Source organism: Myiozetetes cayanensis, unplaced genomic scaffold (assembly GCF_022539395.1).
Source record: "Myiozetetes cayanensis isolate MyiCay16 unplaced genomic scaffold, myiCay2020 scf59, whole genome shotgun sequence".
Classification (NCBI taxonomy): domain Eukaryota; kingdom Metazoa; phylum Chordata; class Aves; order Passeriformes; family Tyrannidae; genus Myiozetetes; species Myiozetetes cayanensis.
In genome coordinates, this window is record NW_026087842.1 from 266,055 (window position 1) to 284,597 (window position 18,543).

The following is an 18,543-nucleotide window of genomic DNA, read 5'->3' on the forward strand; positions in this document are numbered from 1 at the left end:
GGTGAAACTCACGGAATTTGGCCGAAAGTCACAAAATTCGGGTGAAATCCACTCGAATTTGGGGTGAAATCCATTGAAATTGTGGTTTAATTCACGAAACTTGGGTTAAATTCACACAAATTTGGGTTAAATCCACAGACATTTGGATTAAATCCGTTGAAATTTGGGTTAAATTCACAGGAATTTGGGTCTAAGTCCACACAAATTTGGGTTAAAGACCTTGAAATGGGGTTCGAATTCACACAATTTGGGTTAAATCCACATGAATTTGGGTTTAATCTATGGATATTTAGGTTAAATCCCCAAAAATGGGGTTAAATCCCACAAAGTTTGGGTTAAATCCATTGAAACTTGGGTTACATTCCCAAAATTTGGGTTAAATCCACTGAAATTGGATTTGGAATCCCAGCACATCCCAAACCAATCCTAGGACATTTGAAACCAATACCAGGACATCCCACCCTGTCTCATCCCATCCCATCCCATCAATCCCATCCCATCAATCCCATCCCATCCCATCCCATCCCATCAATCCCATCAATCCCATCCCATCAATCCCATCCCATCATTCCCAATCCCATCCCATCAATCCCATCCCATCCCATCAATCCCATCCCATCATTCCCAATCCCATCAATCCCATCCCATCATTCCCAATCCCATCCCATCCTATCCCATCCCATCCCATCCCATCCCATCAATCCCATCCCATCCCATCAATCCCATCCCATCCCATCCCATCAATCTCATCCCATCCATCCCATCAATCCCATCCCATCCAATCCCATCCCATCCCATCAATCCCATCCCATCCCATCAATCCCATCCCATCATTCCCAATCCCATCAATCCCATCCCATCATTCCCAATCCCATCCCATCATTCCCAATCCCATCCCCTCCCATCGCGGTCCCGGCGTGGCGTTCCCGTTGCCATGGTGACCGCGAGCCCGCGCTCTCGCGAGAGTTGGGGCGGGGTTTGGCCCCGCAGAACTCCCGCCCCGGCCACGCCCACTCTGCAACACGTCATTGTAGCCACGCCCACAAAGAGCGCGCCTCGTCACCGGCCCCTCCCACCGTGTCACGTGACGAACGGGGGTTTCATCAGCCTTTTGTTTTGGGGGTCTCCCGGAACCCGCGACCCCCGTTATGGGTCCGTCTGCCCCACCGCGGGACCCCCGAGCCCGACCCGCCTGTCCCACCATGGGACCCCGGAGCCCGACCCCCTGTCCCGTTCTGGACCCCCGAGCCTGACCCCTCTGTCCTGTTCTGGACCCCCGAGCCCAACCCGCCTGTCCCGTTATGGGATTTTCCCTGGAATTCTCATCGCTCTCCTTTTACCCGCGCTCACTTTTCCAGCCCCAGCCCCGCCCACGACCCCGCCCCCCTCATCAACCATTCATATATTCACGGCACAGGCCGCGCCCTCTGCCTTGGCCACGCCCACGCAGCCAGTCTGGTGACACTCGGAATCTCCTGGCCCCGCCCCCGGCTCTGGCCACGCCCCTCAGCTATTACCGAGTACTGACCCCGCCCACCATTCATCTCCCGCCCCGCCCCTTTTCCCGCCCCTCCTGCCGTGCCCCGCGCGCCGGCCCCGCCCCTGCCCCCGCCCCCAGTCCCTCCCAGTCCGCCCAGTCCTGCCATGCGGCTCCGGCTGTCCCTGGGCGCTCCCGCCGCCCTCAAGGTGTTCGCAGCCGCCGGCGCCGCGGCCGCGCCCCTGGGGACACACCTGGGCGGCCCCGCAGGTGAGCGGGGGCCGACCCTCCCCACACCCCCGGTGGGTCCGGCGACCCCGCCCCCGAGCGGACCCTGGCCTGACCCCCACCCCCGAGCGGCCCCTGACGGTCGATCCCTCTGGACCCCGGACGGGTCTGATCCCTCCCCGGACCCCGACGGTCTGATCCTCCCGGGACCCCGACGGGTCTGATCCTCCTCCCCCGGTGTGTCCCCCTCCCAGAGCGGCCCTGCGGCCCCCTGGCCCCCTGGCTGGAGCTGGAGCTGGAGAGCGGCACCGTCCTCTTCTCGCCCAACGCCATCTGCCAGTGAGTGCCGGGGCTGCGACCCCAGAGCCCCCTGACCTCCCCTGAACACCCCCTGACCCTCCGAAATCACCCTTAATCCCTCCAAACCCCTGACCCTCCAAAATCAACCTTGATCCCCCAAACACCCCCTCGACCCTCCCACCCCCAAAACCATCCCGTGGGTCCCCCAACCCCTCCGACCCCTCAACACCCCAAACCCCCTCAACTCAACTCCTGCAACCCCCACCTTCAACCCCCACCCCTCTCCCAAACCTCCCCAAACCTTCCTGACCCCCAAACCCCTCAGCTTCCCCAAACCACCCTATAACCCCCTAAAGCCCCTTCCAACCCCCTTAATCTCCTCTCAATCCCCCAACCCCCCACTGACCCCTCAAACACTGTCCCCCAAACACCCCTGACCCTCATAACCCCCAAACACCCCTGATCCCCAGAACCCCCTAAACACCCCCTGCCTCCCAGAACCCCCATAACCCCCCAAACACCCCAATAACCCCCAAACACCCCTGACCCCCATAACCCCCCAGGTATTTCTACCTGTGCCGGGGAGGAGCCCACCGACCTCACCCGGCAGTGGTTGGAGTGGGAGGCCACTGAGCTGCAGGTGAGTGACCTCCCATGCCCCCTGACCCCCAGACTCCCTGACCCAGCCTGTGCCCCTGACCCACTCTGTGTCCCCCAACCCTCCCTGACCTGATCTGTGCCCCCTGACCAGTCTGACCCCTCTATGCCCCCCCATGCCCCCTGACCTGTGTGTGCTCCCTGACCAGTGTGACCCCTCTGAGCCCCCTGTGCCCCCTCTTTTCCCCCAACTCCTCTGTGCCCCCAGTGCCCTCTATGACCTCCCTGACCCCCTATGCCCCCCTTGTACCCTCTCTGTGCCCCCTGTGCCCCCTGACCCCCAAGTGCCCCCCTTTCCTCTCTGACCTCCCTGCCCCCTGACCCCCCTGTGCCCCCCTCTCTGACCCCCCTGCCTAACCCCTCTGTGCCCCCTTGCCTCTATGACCTCCTGACCCTCCTGTGCCTCCCTGACCCTCTCTGTGCTCCCCATTCCTCCCTGTGCCCTCTGTGCCCCCCTGACCCCCCTGTCCCCGTGTCCCCAGCCCGTCGCTGCCCACGCGCTGTACCTGCGGCTGGTTCAGGGCCGGGGGGACCCTGAGGTTCTGGGGGTCCTGAGGCCCCTCCTGACCCACCTGGAGCAGCACCTGGCGCGGAGCGGCTGCGCCCACCTGGCTGGGGTGAGTGGGGCTGGGGGGGCACCCGACCCCAGAGCTGGCACCGACCCCAGAGCTGGCACTGACCCCAGAGCTGGCACCGACCCCAGAGCTGGCACCTGTCCCCAGATGTGACCCTGCCCTGACCCCAGATGTGACCCTGCCCTGTCCCCAGGTGTGACCCTGCCCTGACCCCAGGTGTGACCCTGCAACCCTGTCCCCAGGTGCTCCCAGTGCCTCCCAGTCCACCCAGTGCCCCCAGTTCCCCCAGTGCCCCTCAGTGTGCCCACAGTTCCCCCAGTGCTCTCAGTGCCCCTCCCAGTTCCCCCGGTAGTCCCAGTGTCCATCCCAGGTACTCCTGGTGACCCCAGAACCTCCCAATCTCCCTCCCAGTGCTCCTCCCAGTTCCCCCAGTGTCCCTCCCAGTACCCCCAGTACTCCCAGTGTCCCCAGTACTCGCAGTGCCCCTCCCAGTGCCCCCATTGCCCTCCCAGTGCCCTCCTAGTGTCCCCAGTCTCTGTGTGTCCCCAGGATGCCGCCTCGGTGGCCGATGTCGTGGTGTGGGGGACTCTGTTCCCGCTGCTGCAGGACCAGACCAGTCTGCCCAGTAAGAACCAGGGGGAACTGGGGGGGCTGGGCTGGGGGGGGGGGCTGCAGGTGCTCTGGGTCCCACCTGCCCAGGTGAGCTGGGGGGGCTCATGATGCTGTCCCACCTGCCCAGGTGAGCTGCAGGTGCTCACAATGCTGTGTGTATCTCACCTGCCCAGGTGAGCTGCAGGTGCTCACTATGCTGTGTGTATCTCACCTGCCCAGGTGAGGTGCAGGTGCTCACAATGCTGTGTGTATCTCACCTACCTACGTGAGCTGCAGGTGCTCACAGTGCCCTCTCTCTCACCTGCCCAGGTGAGCTGCAGGTGCTGCGCTCCTGGTTCCGGGCCATGTCGCAGTGGGGGCCGTGTCGCGAGGCGGCCGCGCTGCTGCCGCGGGAGCTGCCGGAGCTGCGGGCACACCTGGCCCAGCACCCCCCCCCTCACCTGGGCCCCCGCAGCGACCCCCAGGTACGGCCCCGGGCATGGGGGAGGGGGGACAGGTGAGGGCGGCCCCCCCTCACCTGGTGCCCGCAGGACGAGGAGGGGCCCGAGCGGGCGCTGACGGACGAGGACATCGCGGCCGCCATGGACACCTGGGCACGGGGACCTGAGGCACTGCCACCCCCCCGGGAGCCACGGACACCTGTGTGAGTGTGTGACACACCTGTGTGAGTGTGTGACACTTGTGTGAGTGACACCTGTGTGAGTGACACCTGGGCACGGGGACCTGAGGCACTGCCACCCCCCGGGAGCCACGGACACCTGTGTGAGTGACACCTGTGTGAGTGACACCTGGGCACGGGGACCTGAGGCACTGCCACCCCCCCAGGAGCCACGGACACCTGTGTGAGTGACACCTGTGTGAGTGTGACACTCTGTGTGAGTGACACCTGTGGCACGGGACCTCCCGGAGCCAGGACACCTGTGTGAGTGACACCTGTGTGAGTGACACCTGTGACACCTGTGTGAGTGACACCTGTGTGAGTGATACCTCTGACACCTGTGTGAGTGACACCTGTGTGAGTGTGTGACACCTGTGTGAGTGACACCTGTGTGAGTGACACCTGGGCACGGGGACCTGAGGCACTGCCACCCCCCCGGGAGCCACGGACACCTGTGTGAGTGACACCTGTGACACCTGTGACACCTGTGTGAGTGACACCTGTGTGAGTGACACCTGGGCACGGGGACCTGAGGCACTGCCACCCCTGGGAGCCACGGACACCTGTGTGAGTGTGTGACACACCTGTGACACCTGTGTGAGTGTGTGACACCTGTGTGAGTGACATCTGTGTGAGTGACACCTGTGACACCTGTGACACCTGTGTGAGTGACACCTGTGAGTGACACCTGGGCACGGGGACCTGAGGCACTGCCCCACCCCGGGAGCCACGGACACCTGTGTGAGTGACACACCTGTGTGAGTGACACACCTGTGTGAGTGTGTGACACTTGTGTGAGTGACACCTGTGTGAGTGTGTGACACACCTGTGTGAGTGACACCTGGGCACGGGGACCTGAGGCACTGCTACGCCCCCGGGAGCCACGGACACCTGTGTGAGTGTGTGACACCTGTGACACCTGTGTGAGTGTGTGACACACCTGTGTGAGTGACACCTGTGTGAGTGTGTGACACACCTGTGTGAGTGACACCTGTGTGAGTGACACCTGTGACACCTGTGATACCTGTGTGTGTGACACACCTGTGGAGTGACACCTGTGAGTGACACCTGGGCACGGGGACCTGAGGCACTGCCACCCCGGGAGCCACGGACACCTGTGTGAGTGTGTGACACACCTGTGTGAGTGACACCTGTGTGTGTGACACACCTGTGTGAGTGACACCTGTGTGAGTGACACCTGTGACACCTGTGACACCTGTGTGAGTGACACCTGTGACACCTGTGTGAGTGTGTGACACACCTGTGTGAGTGACACCTGTGTGAGTGACACCTGTGTGAGTGACACCTGTGTGAGTGGCACCTGTGTGAGCTCCCGGTGCCACCTGTCCCGGTGACCCGGTGTGGGTGCCCAGGTGCTGGGGGGGGGCGTGGGGGTGTGGGGTCCCCCCTGACGCCCCTCCCCCCCCAGGTTACCTGTGGAGGGCGAGAGGAACGTGCTGATCACGAGTGCCCTGCCCTACGTCAACAACGTCCCTCACCTGGGCAACATCATCGGCTGCGTCCTCAGCGCCGACACCTTCGCCAGGTGAGGCCGCAGCACCCGGGCTGGGGGACACAGCAGGTGGACAGGTGTGACCAGGTGTGATCTGGGGGGCTGTGCTGCTCACAGCACCTGCCCAGGTGCTCCAGGTGTGTCCCCTGCAGGTACTGCTGGCTGTGGGAAACCTGCCTGGGACTGAGGGATGAGCAGGGAGACTGTGCTGGCAGCACACCTGCACAGGTGGCACAGGTGTCCATGCACAGGTGTGGCAGGTTCCTGTGCACAGGTGTGACAGGTGTGCCCCCAGGTACTGCTGCCTGTGGGGGTGGAACACACAGGTGTGATAGGTAATCTGTGGCCAGGTGTGACAGGTGTGCCCATGTCTAGGTGTGACAGGGCCCTGTGCGCAGGTACTGCCATGCCTGTGGGTGGAACACGCAGGTGTGCCCAGGTGTGACAGGTGTGCCATGCCCAGGTACTGCTGCACCCCTGGGTGGAACACACCGGTGTGACAGGTGTGCCCAGGTGTACCGGGTGTGCCCTGGTTTGACAGGTGTGACAGATGGGTCCCTGTCCCCAGGTACTACCGTGCCTGCAGGTAGAACACACAGGTGTGCCCAGGTGTGACAGACAGGTCCCTGTCCCCAGGTACTGCTGCGGGTGGAACACACAGGTGTGACAGGTGTGCCCAGGTGTGACAGGTCCCTGTCCCCAGGTACTGTCGCTCCCGCGGGTGGAACACACAGGTGTGCCCAGGTGTGCCCAGGTGTGACAGGTCCCTGTCCCCAGGTACTGCCATACCTGCAGGTGGAACACACAGATGTGCCAGGTGTGACAGACAGGTCCCTGTCCGCAGGTACTGCCGCGCCCGCGGGTGGAACACACAGGTGTGACAGGTGTGCCCAGGTGTGACAGGTCCCTGTCCCCAGGTACTGCCATGCCCGCGGGTGGAACACACAGGTGTGACAGGTGTGACAGGTGTGACAGATGAGTACCTGTCCCCAGGTGCCCGCGGGTGGAACACACAGGTGTGCCAGGTGTGACAGTTGGGTCCCTGTCCCCAGGTACTGCCGCCCTGCGGCAGGTGTGCCAGGTGTGACAGACACCTGTGCCCAGGTGTGACAGGTCCCTGTCCCCAGGTACTGCCGCGCCCGCGGGTGGAACACACAGGTGTGCCAGGTGTGCCCAGGTGTGACAGAGGGGTCCCTGTCCGCAGGTACTGCCGCGCCCGTGGGTGGAACACGCTGTTCGTGTGCGGCACCGACGAGTACGGCACGGCCACCGAGACGCGGGCGCTGCAGGAGGGGCTGAGCCCGCGCCAGCTCTGCGACAGGTACCACCAGGTGCACGCCGACGTCTACGCCTGGTTCCGCATCTCCTTCGACCACTTCGGCCGCACCACCACGCCCCAGCAGACCAGGTGAGCCCCTCAGAGCAGGTGAGTGCCCTCAGACCAGGTGAGCCCCTCAGACCAGGTGAGCCCCTCAGACCAGGTGAGTCCCCTCAGAACAGGTGAACACCCCCCCAGAACAGCTGAGCCACCACAGAGCAGGTGAATCCCACTAGAGCAGGTGAGCACCTCCAGACCAGGTGAGCCCCCCCGGATCAGTTGAGTTCCGCTGCATCAAGTGAACCCCCCCACTGAATTCACCAGACCAGGTGAATTCTACCAGACCAGGTGAGCCCCCTCAGACCAGGTGAGTGCCCTCAGACCAGGTGAGTCCCCTGGGACCAGGTGAGTCCCCTTGGACCAGGTGAGTCCCTCAGACCAGGTGAGCCCCCTCAGACCAGGTGAGTGCCCTCAGACCAGGTGGGGTCTGTCAGAGCAGGTGAAGGCTGTCAGAGCAGCTGAATCCCCTCAGAGCAGGTGAGCACCCCCCCAGAACAGCTGAGCCACCACAGAGCAGGTGAATCCCACTAGAGCAGGTGAGCACCCTCAGAGCAGGTGAGATCCACTGCATCAGGTGATCCCCCCCGAGACCAGGTAATTCCCCTCATAGCAGGTGAATTCTACCAGACCAGGTGAGTCCCCCCAGACCAGGTGGGCCCCCACCAGAGCAGGTGAATCCCACTATGCCAGGTGAGCCCCCCCTGCAGGTGAGCCCCCCCGTGCAGGTGACCCCCCTGCCCTGACAGCCGCCTCCCCCCATGCCCAGGATCGCCCAGGACATCTTCCAGCGGCTGCAGGCGCGGGGGTTGGTGCTGCAGGACACGCTGGAGCAGCTCAGGTGCGGGGACTGCGGGCGGTACCTGGCTGACAGGTTCGTGGAGGGCACCTGCCCCTCCTGCGGCTACGCCGAGGCCCGCGGGGACCAGTGCGACCAGTGCGGGAAGCTCATCAACGCTGTGGAGCTGCAGGTGGGGCTGCGGGACCCCCGGGACACCCCTGGGCTTGGGGGACACCCCGGGCTTCGGGGACACCCCTGGGCTTTGGGGACACCCCCGGGCTTTGGGGACACCCCTGAGCTTTGGGGACACCCCTGGGCTTTGGGGACACCCCTGAACTTTGGGGACACCCCCCATCACCTGTGGGGACACCCCCGAGCTTTGGGGACACCCCCCATCACCTGTGGGGACACCCCTGAGCTTTAGGAACACCCCCCTGGGGGACACCCCTGAGGTTTGGGGACACCTCCCATCACCTGGGGACATCCCATCTTCTATGGGGACACCCCTGAGCTTTGGGAACACCCCCGAGCTTTGGGGACACCCCTGAGCTTTGGGGATACTCCCCCACCTGCGGGACACTCCTGAGCTTTAGGAACACCCCCCTGGGGGACACCCCTGAGGTTTGGGGACACCCCCGAGCTTGGGGGACATCCCTGAACTTTGAGGACACCCCCCATCACTTGGGGGACACCCCCCTACCTGTGGGACACCCCTGAACTTTGGGGACATGTCCCTACCTCAGGGGACACACCCCCCCCCCCAGCTCTGGAGACAGCCCCCCACCTTTGGGGACCCCCCTCCCACCACTGGGGACCCCCCAACCCACTTTTGGGGACAGCCCCCTTCCCCCTCCCCCATGGGATCCTCCCTGTCCCGCCTCGGAGACCCCACACACACCTTTTGGGACATCCCCTCCAGCTCTCAGAACCCCCCACCCCACCTTTGGGACCCTCTCTCACCTTTGAGACCCCCTCCCACCCTTGGGTCCCTCTCCCACCTTTGGGTCCCTCTCCCACCTTTGGGACCCCCTCCCTCCTTTGGACTCCCCAACCTTTTGGACCCCCCACACCTTTAGGTCCCTCTCCCACCTTTGGGTTTCTCTCCCACCTTTGGGTCTCCCCCACACCTTTGGGTCCCTCTGCCCCACCCCACCTTTGGGGCCCCCTCCCAGTTTTGGCACCCCCACCTTTGGGACCCCCACATACCTTTTGGTTCTCCGTACACCTTTGGGTCCCTTGCCCCCCACCTTTGGGACCTCTCCCCAACCTTTTGCCCCCCAATGTGCCCCCCCTGCCCCCCAGAACCCGCAGTGCAAGCTGTGCCGGGGGGTCCCGGTGGTGACGCCCACCCAGCACCTGTTCCTGGACCTGCCCAAGGTGAGCAGTGCCCCGGGGGGGTTTGGGGGGGTGTGGAGGGGACCCCCGGTGACCCCGCTGTGTCCCCCCCAGCTGGAGGGGCGGCTGGAGGCGTGGCTGGAGCGCACCTGGGCGGCAGGTGAGTGGACGCCCAACGCGCGGCACATCACGCGCTCCTGGCTGCGGGACGGGCTCCGCCCGCGCTGCATCACCCGCGACCTCACCTGGGGCACCCCCGTGCCCCTCGACGGCTTCCGCGACAAGGTGGGTGTGTGTCCCCCTCCCCCTGCCCCAGGTGTGCCCTGCTGGGCCCCCCAACCACCCTGGGGTCACCTGCTCAGATGTGACCCCGCCCCCTGCCCCAGGTGTGCCCTGCTGGGCCCCTCCCCACCCTGGGGTCACCTGCTCAGGTGTGACCCCGCCTCCTGCCCCAGGTGTGCCCTGCTGGGCCCCCACCCACCCTGGGGTCACCTGCTCAGGTGTGACCCCTGCCCCAGGTGTGCCCTGCTGGGCCCTGGGGTCACCTGCTCAGGTATAACCCCCCCTTCCCGCAGGTGTTCTACGTGTGGTTCGACGCCCCCATCGGGTACCTGTCCATCACCGCCACCTACACCGAGCACTGGGAGCGCTGGTGGAAGAACCCCCAGCAGGTGGGAGGGGCTGGGGGGGGTCCCTGGGGGGATGCAGCACACCTGGCTGCGCTGGGGACCCCACCCGCCCCCTCACCTGCCCCAGGTGGAGCTCTACAACTTCATGGCCAAGGACAACGTGCCCTTCCACAGCGTGGTGTTCCCCTGCTCGCTGCTGGGCGCCGATGACAACTACACCCTGGTGAGGCACCTCATCGCCACAGGTACGGCTGGGGGCAGGACAGGGACAGCTGTGGGGACAGGGACAGCTGTGGGGACAGGGACAGGTGTGGGGGGACAGGTGTGGTCTCAGGAATGGGGACAGATGTGGGGGGACATGGGGTGCAGGTGCAGGGACAGGTGTGGGGGGACAGGTATGGGGATAGATGTGGGGGAACAGGTGCAGCCTCAGGGACAGAGACAGGGAACAGTTGTGGGGGGACAGGTATGAGGTGCAGGTACAGGGCACAGGTACAGGGAGCAGGTGTGGGGGGACAGGTACAGAGGAACAGGTACAGGAGAACAGGGACAGGAAACAGGTACAGGGACAGGTATGAGGTGCAGGTACAGGGCACAGGTACAGGGAGCAGGTGTGGGGGGACAGGTACAGAGGAACAGGTACAGGAGAACAGGGACAGGAAACAGGGACAGGAGAACAGGGACAGGGAATAGGTACAGGGACAGGTATGGGGTGCGGGTACAGGGCACAGGTGTGGGGGAGGCCTCAAGTACTGGGGAGGTTTTTGGATGCCAGGTCTGTAGGTACAGGGGTTCTCAGTTGTGGGGGTGTCCTCAGGTACAGGGGCTCCTCAGGTGCCAGGGGGTCCCCAGGTGGCGGTTCCCCAGGTGGGAGGGTCCCCAGTTCCAGGGTTCCCCAGGTGTGGAGGGTCCTCAGGTTCAGGGGTCCCCAGTTCCAGGGGTCCCCAGGTGTGGGTGTCCCTATCTCTGGGAGTCCCCAGGTGTGGGGGTCCCCGTGTCCAGGAGCAGTGCCACCCCCACCAGTGTCCCCAGTGCCACCCCCCCAGTGTCCCCAGTGCCAACCCCCACCATGTCCCCAGTGCCACCCCCACCATGTCCCCAGTGCCACCCCCTCAGTGTCCCCAGTGCCACCCCCACCGTGTCCCCAGTGCCACCCCCCCAGTGTCCCCAGTGCCACCCCCTCAGTGTCCCCCCTTCCCCCAGAGTACCTGAACTACGAGGACGGGAAGTTCTCCAAGAGCCGGGGCGTGGGCGTGTTCGGGGACATGGCCCGGGACACCGGGATCCCCCCCGACGTCTGGCGCTTCTACCTGCTGTACCTGCGGCCCGAGGGCCAGGACAGCTCCTTCTGCTGGGCCGACCTGCAGCTCAAGAACAACTCCGAGCTGCTCAACAACCTGGGCAACTTCGTCAACAGGTGCGGCTGCCAGCACCTGCCTGTGCTCACCTGGGGGTGGGATCACACCTGGGGGGGTGGGATCACCTGTGCTCACCTGGAGGGATCAGTGATCACCTGTGCTCAGCTATACCCCAGGCTGTGCTCATACCTGTACCCAGGGCTGGGCTCGCACCTCCATCAACAGGTGTGCTGGGACACCTGGAGGGGCTGGGCCTGGGCTGTTCTCACACCTGTGCCAGGGCTGTCATCTCTGTCCCTGTCCCACTGTCATCTGTGCCTGTCCCATTGTCACCCCCTCCCTGTCCTGTTGTCACCCTGTCCTGCTGTCACCGGTCCCCATTCTGCTGTCACCCTATCCCACTGTCACTGCGTCCCTTTGTCACCCCTGTCCCTTTGTCAACTCATCCCACTGTCACCCGTGCCTGTCCCTGTCCCATTGTCACTCCTATCCCACTGTCACCTGTCCCACTGTCACCTGTCCCATTGTCACCTGTCCCACTGTCACCTGTCCCACTGTCACCCTGTCCTGCTGTCACCTGCCACCTGTCCTGCTGTCACCTGTCACCTGTCTCGTTGTCACCCCTATCCCACTGTCACTGCGTCCCTTTGTCAACCCTGTCCCGCTGTCCCCTGTCCCACTGTCCCCTGTCGGTCCCCGCAGGGCGGGCATGTTCGTGGTGAAGTTCTTCGGGGGGTCGGTGCCCCCCATGCTGCTGTGCCCCGAGGACCAGCGCTTCGTGGCGCGGGTGTCGCTGGAGATCCGGCGCTACCACCGGCTCATGGAGCGCGTGCGGTGGGTCCGGGGGTCCCTGCGGGGGGTGGGGGGGGGCAGAGCCCACCCTGCGGGTGCTGAGCCCACCCTGTGGGTGCTGAACCCCCCTGTGAGTGCTGAGTCCCCTCTGTGGGTGCTGAGCCCTCCCTGTGGGTGCTGAGCCCCCCGCGGGTGCTGGCCCTGCCCCAGGCTCCGGGACGCCCTCAGGTGTGTCCTGGGCATCTCCCGGCACGGCAATCAGTACATCCAGGTGAACGAGCCCTGGAAGCGCATCAAGGGCGGGGAGGGGGACAGGTGAGAGGGGCACCGGGAGAGGTGGGCACTGCTGGGGGCACCGGGAAGGACAGGTGAGGGAGGGGCACTGGGGAGGGGACAGGTGAGGGGGGGCACTGGTGGGGGGCTGGGGACACAGCAGGGACAGGGCTGGGAGCTGGCATTGAGGGGGGCTTGGGGGACACAGGCAGGTGGCACTGAGGGGGGTTGGGGATACAGGAGGTGACACTGAGGGGATTGGGGGACACAGGAGGTGGCACTTGGAGGGCTTGGGGGACACAGGAGGTGGCACTGGAGGGGGTTGGGGACACAGGAGCTGGCACTGAGGGGGATTGGGGTCACAGGAGGTGGCACTGAGGGGTTGGGGGATAGGAGGAGGTGGCACTGAGGGGGTTGGGGGACACAGGAGGTGGCACTGCGTGGGACGCGGTGGGGGACAGGACTGGGAGCTGGGAGGGCACAGGGACATGGCAGGGGGTGGCACTGAGGGGTCCCTGCCCCCAGGCACCAGAGCTCTGGCTGTGAACGTGGTGGGGTCTCAGGGGTCACTGACAGTGGGGGAGCCACGGGGGTCTCAGGAGGTCACTGACAGTGGGGGGGCACTGGGGGTCTCGGGGGGTCTCAGGTGGTCACTCTGTGTCCCCCAAGTAGCACGTGGGTACAGTGATGGGTGTGGCTGTGAATGTGGTGGGGGTAGGTTTTGGGGGGGTTCTCACTGACAGTGGGGTGGGTCTCGGGGGTCTCAGGGGGTCACTGACAGTGGGTGGGTCTCAGGTGGTCCCTGTGGGGGGAGGGCACGGGGAGGGGATCTCAGGTGGTCCCTGTGTCCCCCCAGGCAGTGGGCGGGCACGGTGACAGGCGTGGCAGTGAGTGTGGTGGGGGGGGTCTCACTGACAGTGGGTGGCTCTCAGGGGGTCCTAGGGGGTCTCTGTGTGTCCCCAGGCAGCGTGCTGGCACCGTGACAGGTGTGGCAGTGAACGTGGCAGGGGGTCACTGATATTCAGGGGGTCTCAGGGGGTCTCAGGGGGTCTCTGTGTGTCCCCAGGCAGCGTGCTGGCAGGGTGACAGGCGTGGCAGTGAACATGGCAGGGAGGCACAGAGGGGTCTCAGGGGGTCTCAGATGTCCCTGTGTCCCCAGGCAGCGTGCTGGCACGGTGACAGGTGTGGCAGTGAACGTGGCAGGGAGGCACAGGGGTGTCTCAGGAGGCACAGGGGGGTCTCAGGGGGTCTCAGGGGGGTCTCAGATGTCCCTGTGTCCCCCCAGGCAGCGTGCTGGCACGGTGACAGGCGTGGCAGTGAACGTGGCAGGGGGTCTCAGGGGTCTCAGGGGGTCTCTGTGTGTCCCCAGGCAGCGTGCTGGCACGGTGACAGGCGTGGCAGTGAACGTGTCAGGGGGGTCTCAGGGGGTCTCAGGGGGTCTCTGTGTGTCCCCAGGCAGCGTGCTGGCACGGTGACAGGCGTGGCAGTGAACGTGGCGGCGGCGCTGGCGCCGCTCCTGCAGCCCTTCGTGCCGGGGGTCAGCGCTGCCATCCAGGCCCAGCTCCAGGTGCCCCCCGAGCGCTGCGGCCTCGGCCCCGCCCTCACCTGCACCCTCCCCCCCGGGCACTGCGTGGGCACCGTGAGTGGGGGCGCTGGGACCCCCGGGGGTGGGGAGGGACCCCCAGAGATGGGGATGGGGTGGCATCCCCAGGGGATGGGGGAAGATGGGACCCCCAGGGATGGGGTGGGACCCCCAGGGGATGGGGGATGGGGTGGGACCCCCAGGGGATGGGGGAAGGTGGGACCCCCAGGGATGGTGATGGGGTGGCATCCCCAGGGGACAGGGTGGGATCCCAAGGGGATGGATTGAGGGGGGGGCCACCCATGCCTTCAGGTGATGGGAGAAGGGGAAGCTGTGCCCCCCAGGTGCTGGGCAGAGGGTGGGTTGTGCCCCCCAGGTGCTGGGCAGAGGGTGGGCTGTGCCCCCCATGCCCTGGGTGGGGTCCAGGGCTGCTTCCCTCCCCCAGGTGTGACCCCTCCCCCATCCATGCCATGCCAGGTGAGCCCCCTGTTCCAGAAGCTGGAGCCGGAGCAGATGGAGGCCCTGCGGAAACGCTTCGGGGGAGGGCAGGTGAGTGGAGGCTCAGGAGCCCCCCAGACCCTCCCCAATCCATCCCCAGGTGTTGCTGTGGAGCCCCAGGTAACCCTGGGGCTGTCCCAGGTAACCCTGGTGCTGTCCCAGGTAAATCTGGTGCTATCCCAGGTAACCCTGGGGCTGTCCCAGGTAACAACCCTGGCACTGTCCCAGGTAACCCTGGCACTGTCCCAGGTAACTCTGGTGCTGTCCCAGGTAACCCTGGCACTGTCCCAGGTAACCCTGGCACTGCCCCAGGTGAAGCTGCCCCTGCCCACGCCAGGGGGGATCGAGGGGGGGTTGCAGAGCTGTCCCCCAGGGCAAGGGCTCACCCCCCTCTCTGCCCCCACAGGCCAAACAGCCCCCACCAAGCGCAGCCCCCCGCAGCCCCTCGAGCCCGGCCCGGCCCGGGTGACCCCAGCTGGTCCAGGAGCTGACACAGGAGGTGGCCAAGCAGGTGAGGGGGCACAGGGCACGGCACAGGGGGGTCAGGGCTCGGTCCCACCTTCCCCCCAGCCCCCCCTGAGCCCCGGTCCCCCCGCAGGGTGACCTGGTGAGGCAGCTGAAGGCGGCAGGGGGGGACAAGGCCCAGGTGGATGCCGAGGTGGCCAAACTGCTGGAGCTGAAGCGGCGCCTGGCGCTGGCCCAGGGCACGACCCCCGAGGTGAACAAGGGCAAGAGGAAGAAGTAACCCCAGTGCCCCCAGTGCCCGGACTGGGCCACGCTGGGGAGCGGCCCCAGAGCCCCCAGGGAACAAACTGGGCCGTTACTGGTTGTGGTTACGTGTGTTTAATATAAACTACAAGAGCTGTACAAAGGGCTGTGGAAGCTGCGTCCATCTGTCCATCCCCACAGTGTCCTCCTGTCCATCTTCATCCATCTGTCCATCCCCCCAGTGTCTCCTGTCCATCCCCACAGTGTCCTCCTGTCCATCTTCATCCATCTGTCCATCCCCACAGATTCCTCCTGTCCATCCCCACAGTGTTCTGTCCATCTGGGTCCACTTCCACCCAGCCCACAGTGTCCAGCTGTCCATGGGGCTGTGACCACCTCAGTCCAGGGCTGCCCCCAATCCAGGGAAACAGCAGAGTCCTTGTCCCCAGCTGTGGGACAGTGCTGGCATCTTCACCTGGGCAAGTTCAGGATGTGCCCAGTCCATGTCCTGATCCCACACCCAGGGCAGGTCCAGGATGTGCTCAGTCCGTGTCCTGATCCCACAGCCAGGGCAGATTTGGGATGTGCTCAGTCCATGCCCTGATCCCACACCCAGGGCAGGTTTGGGATGTGCTCAGTCCGTGCCCTGATCCCACACCCAGGGCAGATTTGGGATGTGCTCAGTCCATGTCCTGATCCCACACCCAGGGCAGATTTGGGATGTGCTCAGTCCGTGTCCTGATCCCACACCCAGGGCAGATTTGGGATGTGCTCAGTCCGTGTCCTGATCCCACAGCCAGGGCAGATTTGGGATGTACTCAGTCCGTGCCCTGATCCCACACCCAGGGCAGATTTGGGATGTGCTCAGTCCGTGTCCCAGCCCCCCACGCGGGGCAGGCCGAGCCCCCACGGGCGGGGGGCAGCCCCTACACGCGTCTCAGGTTGACGATGCGGTCGATGAGCTGGGCCCGTGTCCGCTGCACCTCCGCGCTCAGCCGCTGGATCTCGGCGCGGAGCCGCTCGTTGTGCGCCGTCAGCTCCGCACCCGCCGCTCCCGTCCCGCACCCGCCGCTCCATCCCGCACCCGCCGCTCTCCATCCCGCACCCCGTCCCGCTCCCGCGCGGTCCCGGCCCCGCCGCGCCGCTTCCTCCGCGCCCCCCGCGCCGCCTCCTCTTCCTCCTCCTCGGCGGGGCCCGCCCGGGCCAGAGGTTCCCTCCGAGGCCGCCCCAGGGTCCCACGACCCCGCGCCCTCCAGGCCCAGCAGCTCCAGCAGCTCCTCGGCCAGAGCCGCGTCCAGCCCGCAGCCCCCCGGGCCCGGCGGCGCCTGCGGGGGGGGACACGGGGGGTGGGCACCGGACACGGGAGGGCGACCCCGCCCGTGCCATCGCTCACCTGCTCAGCCCCCAGGGCACCCCCGCCCCATCGCTCACCTGCTCAGCCCCCCAGGGCGACCCCCGCCCCATCGCTCACCTGCTCAGCCCCCCAGGGCGACCCCGCCCCATCGCTCACCTGCTCAGCCCCCAGAAACCCCCCGCCCCATCGCTCACCTGCTCAGCCCCCAGGGCGACCCCGCCCCATCGCTCACCTGCTCAGCCCCCCGGGGCGACCCCTGCCCCATCGCTCACCTGCTCAGCCCCCCAGGTGGGCGCAGCTCCGGGGGGCTCCGCCGCCAGCACCTCCTGCAGGTCCTGGTGCACCACCCGTCCAGCTCCCAGCCGGGGGGGCCGCCCGCCCCCCACAGCCCCTCGGCCTCCATCGGCCCCTCGGTCCCGGCGCGGGGCTGCGGGAGAGGGAGGGGTGACCCGGGCTGGGGAAGGGAGGTGACCTGGGGAGAAGGAGGGTGACCGGGCTAGGGAGGGAGTGACCCGGGAAGGGAGGGTGACCCGGGCTGAGGGGGCAGGGTGACCCAGGCCGGGGCAGCGGTCCCGGGACCCCGAGGGGGTGGGGTGTCCCTTACCTGCTCTCAGGTGTGGTGGTCGGTGAGGACGCGCTTTCTCTTGGACGCCTGCGGAGGGACGGGGGGATCAGGGGGACCCCCGGAGTGCCCGTTACTCTCCCGGAGGTACCGCCGGGAAGGGGTGAGGAGCAGGGGCGGTGTCCAAGGCCGGGGGGGCAGCCCGGGGGTCACAGTGCCGAGGGGGCGGCTGCGAGCGCCCCGGAGCCCCCCGGGGCCGGGCGGGACCGCTCGGCCATCGCCCCGCGCTGTCGCCCGCTCCCCCCGCACCTTCCCGAGCGGTCCCGGCTGTCCCCCGGGCTGTCCCCGATCCTGTCGCTGTCCCCGGCCCCATTCCTGTCGCTGTCCCCGGGGTCACACCCTGCTCCCCCCGCACCTTCCGAAGCGCTCCCGGCTGTCCCTGTCCCCGATCCTGTCCCTGTCCCCGGCCCCGATTCTGTCCCTGTCCCCGGGCCCAATCCTGTCGCTGTCCCTCAGGCTGTCTCCGATCCTGTCGCTGTCCCCAGGGTCACGCCCTGTCCGCCCCGCACCTTCCGAACCGGTCCCGGCTGTCCCTGTCCCCGGCTCCGATCCTGTCCCTGTCCCCGGCCCCGATTCCTGTCGCTGTCCCCGGGGTCACACCCTGCTCCCCCCGCACCTTCCGGAGCGGTCCCGGCTGTCCCGGTTGTCCCCGATCCCGTCGCTGTCCCCCGGGCTGTCCCCGCTCCATCCTCTCCCGCATCGTCCCCGCTCCGCACCCGCTCCCCGCCCCACACCGCCTTTATAAGGGCCTGACGCAACTCCCTCGTGGGCTGTGGCCAATGGGAGTGTGGGAAAATTGATGGACAGGACAGCTGGCCAATAGAAGCGCGATGAGCGTGATTGACAGGGCTACGTAGACCAATGGGAGCGCGGCATGGGGCGGGGCCAGCGGCTCTGACCGAGTGGTCACGAGCGGGGATGATGCAATGGCGGGAAATTGGCCACGCCCCCGGGGGAGGGAAAGGGGGCGGTGCTGGAGGGGAGGGGCCGAGCGGGAGGGGGCGGGGCCGTGCCGTCATTAACGGGACTAATTAACACCCGGGATTAACGGGCTAGGGAGTGGGGGTGTCAGTGCAATTAGCTAATTAATTAATTGATCATATGACACCGGGATTAACGGACTGGGGGGAACCCGGAGCAATTAATTAATTAGTTAATGAATTAATTAATCCTGAGACACCATGATTAATGGGAGAGGGGCCCAGTGCAACTGGGA

The 18,543-nt window shown here is 65.8% G+C and overlaps 2 protein-coding genes across 2 annotated transcripts; one reads left to right on the forward strand and one right to left on the reverse strand.

Annotated features, from left to right (window-relative positions):
- The first annotated feature begins 1,643 nt into the window (after positions 1-1,643).
- On the forward strand, positions 1,644-15,514 carry MARS1 (methionyl-tRNA synthetase 1). Its single transcript, XM_050334794.1, is given in 22 exon segments — positions 1,644-1,789; positions 1,987-2,044; positions 2,569-2,583; positions 2,585-2,645; positions 3,145-3,279; positions 3,787-3,862; positions 4,159-4,313; positions 4,380-4,492; positions 5,937-6,053; positions 7,225-7,428; positions 8,165-8,366; positions 9,479-9,553; positions 9,626-9,796; positions 10,087-10,182; positions 10,268-10,385; positions 11,344-11,557; positions 12,201-12,332; positions 12,501-12,605; positions 14,019-14,202; positions 14,623-14,694; positions 15,050-15,154; positions 15,242-15,514. Coding segments are annotated over 22 exon segments (2,700 nt in total). The 5' UTR covers position 1,644; the 3' UTR covers positions 15,389-15,514.
- Positions 15,471-17,130, reverse strand: DDIT3 (DNA damage inducible transcript 3). Its single transcript, XM_050334793.1, is given in 5 exon segments — positions 15,471-16,388; positions 16,424-16,547; positions 16,549-16,676; positions 16,978-17,046; positions 17,049-17,130. Coding segments are annotated over 5 exon segments (492 nt in total). The 5' UTR covers positions 17,109-17,130; the 3' UTR covers positions 15,471-16,277.
- Positions 17,131-18,543: the final 1,413 nt, after the last annotated feature.